This window comes from Melampsora larici-populina (genome assembly GCF_000204055.1).
Source record: "Melampsora larici-populina 98AG31 unplaced genomic scaffold MELLAscaffold_409, whole genome shotgun sequence".
Taxonomy (NCBI): domain Eukaryota; kingdom Fungi; phylum Basidiomycota; class Pucciniomycetes; order Pucciniales; family Melampsoraceae; genus Melampsora; species Melampsora laricis-populina.
This window is the reverse complement of record NW_006769131.1, coordinates 1-1,836: the sequence shown is the minus strand read 5'-3', so window position 1 is coordinate 1,836 and position 1,836 is coordinate 1. Positions and strand designations below refer to the sequence as shown.

Genomic DNA, 1,836 nt, shown 5'->3' with positions numbered 1-1,836 from the left:
CAGTTTTTGAGTTCAAAAGGAGTTTCATCTCCAGCTAATAACCTAGCTACACCTCGGCTATGGACTGCCAAGGAGACATCTCCACCAGCTAGTTTAAGACGTTTGTTGGCATCGTCGATGTTGATGAGAGAGGACTGAACAAAGAATTTCTTGTCTTTGAACATGTGGTGCGTAGCACCAGTATCATGAAGGGCCCAATCTCGAGAGGTGGAGGAAAGAGCAGCAGTGACCGAAGCGCTGATAACTGGATCTTCCTCGAATTCTGATGGAGAAGCAGAGTAGATCGTTTCTTTTGAATCATTTGAAAACACATCATCGAATTCGGCATTGAGTGAAAGAAAAGCCATGCTGGCGGATGCATTATTTACACTAGCGTCGAAAACTTTCTTCACACCTTTCACTGACGTTGTCTGGGAAGTAAGACTCGTTGAGTTTGAACTAGAATTTCCACCCCCTGATTTCGCACGAATCTTGGCCAGAAAAGCAAGTCGTTTATCGGCGTTTTCGGGTTTGGACCAACAATTCTTGGCGAGATGAGGTCCAACGCACTCATCCGGAGTACATTCACCGGAGGTTTTCTTCGAAGGACGAACAGAAACAGCATTCACTTCTCTAATTGCCGCACAAGTCCAACCGTGGCGTTCTTCATATTTACGTAGATAGGTGCCAACGCCTTCACGAGTTAAAGGGACTACCGTGTTGTGTATGTAATCCTTAGTTTCAGCGGACAAAGAGGGAATCGCTCCAAGAAGCATCCTCGCTGATTGAATATCAGAGAGTTCGCCCTTCAGGCGATAAAATTCGCGAACGAGATTTTCAAACTTGTCGATGAACGAGGTGAGAGTGTCTGCCTTAGTAATCTGGCAAGCATAAAGAGCTCTAGTTACAGCCTCTAATTTATCTTCAGAGATTCGGTTGTGATAGCTCTTGAGAAAATTCCAACATTTGAAAGGATCATAAATGATTTCAGAAGCATCCTTGGGGTCGGTAAGGTGATTACGGGTCCTGACTTTGTTGACAGTGTCTAATCTTTGTAAGATATACATGGTCAAGTTAAAAAGTGTTTTCTCGTGTTCCTCGTCGGACAGAGTTGCTTTTCGAAAATTTTCTTTTTTGAAATAATGATGAAATTCAAGTGATCGAAACACTTCCATCAAAGATTGACTCCACTCAACGTAGTTTTCGTCAGTCAAATCATCAGACACTTTGTACTTGCTTAATGCATTCGTCATGATTTGGGAGTATTTTTGAATTTGATCACCGAACACTCGAGATTCGGCATGATCGGACATTTTGTTTGATACAGAATCCTTGAGATTTAAGGGATCTGAAAGAACGTCAGAGGACAGAGGATTTGATAAATCCTGGCGAGCCGTTCCTGATGAATCGGCGGAACTTGAAGTGCTTGAGCCTTCGGTTACGGTTGAGTTGTCCTGAGAATCGTCGTCGGTGAAAGGATCGGCGTCTTCGGCACTCATACAAGCAATCTGGTCGAATAGATCGTTTGCACTCTCGCTACCATATAAAGTTCTCGAATGAGAGAATGTCTTGTGATTCCAGAGAATCGAAGTCTGAACAGACCGCTAAGATTCGCGTGTAGTAAAAAGGGAAAACCTGAGGGCACAGGTATCTTCGTAAGACTACAGCGAACAGCAGGTCTACGACGATAACAAGACACTAACCTGAGGGCACAGGTATCTTCGTAAGACTACAGCGAACAGCAGGTCTACGACGATAACAAGACACTAACCTGCGAGCTCATAGGGAATCGTGAAGAGCACGCGTAAGAAGGTATTAGGATAAATTAAATGAACAGTTTGATTTGATTCTTTTCGA

At 43.6% G+C, this 1,836-nt stretch overlaps 1 protein-coding gene across 1 annotated transcript; it reads right to left on the bottom strand.

Moving 5' to 3' along the window:
- Positions 1-312: 312 nt before the first annotated feature.
- MELLADRAFT_70317 (uncharacterized protein) lies at positions 313-1,478 on the bottom strand (the record flags this gene model as incomplete). Its single annotated transcript, XM_007419712.1, has 2 exons — positions 313-348; positions 369-1,478. The coding sequence occupies 2 exons, from the start codon at positions 1,476-1,478 to the stop codon at positions 313-315; spliced, it is 1,146 nt and encodes a 381-aa protein (XP_007419774.1).
- Positions 1,479-1,836: the final 358 nt, after the last annotated feature.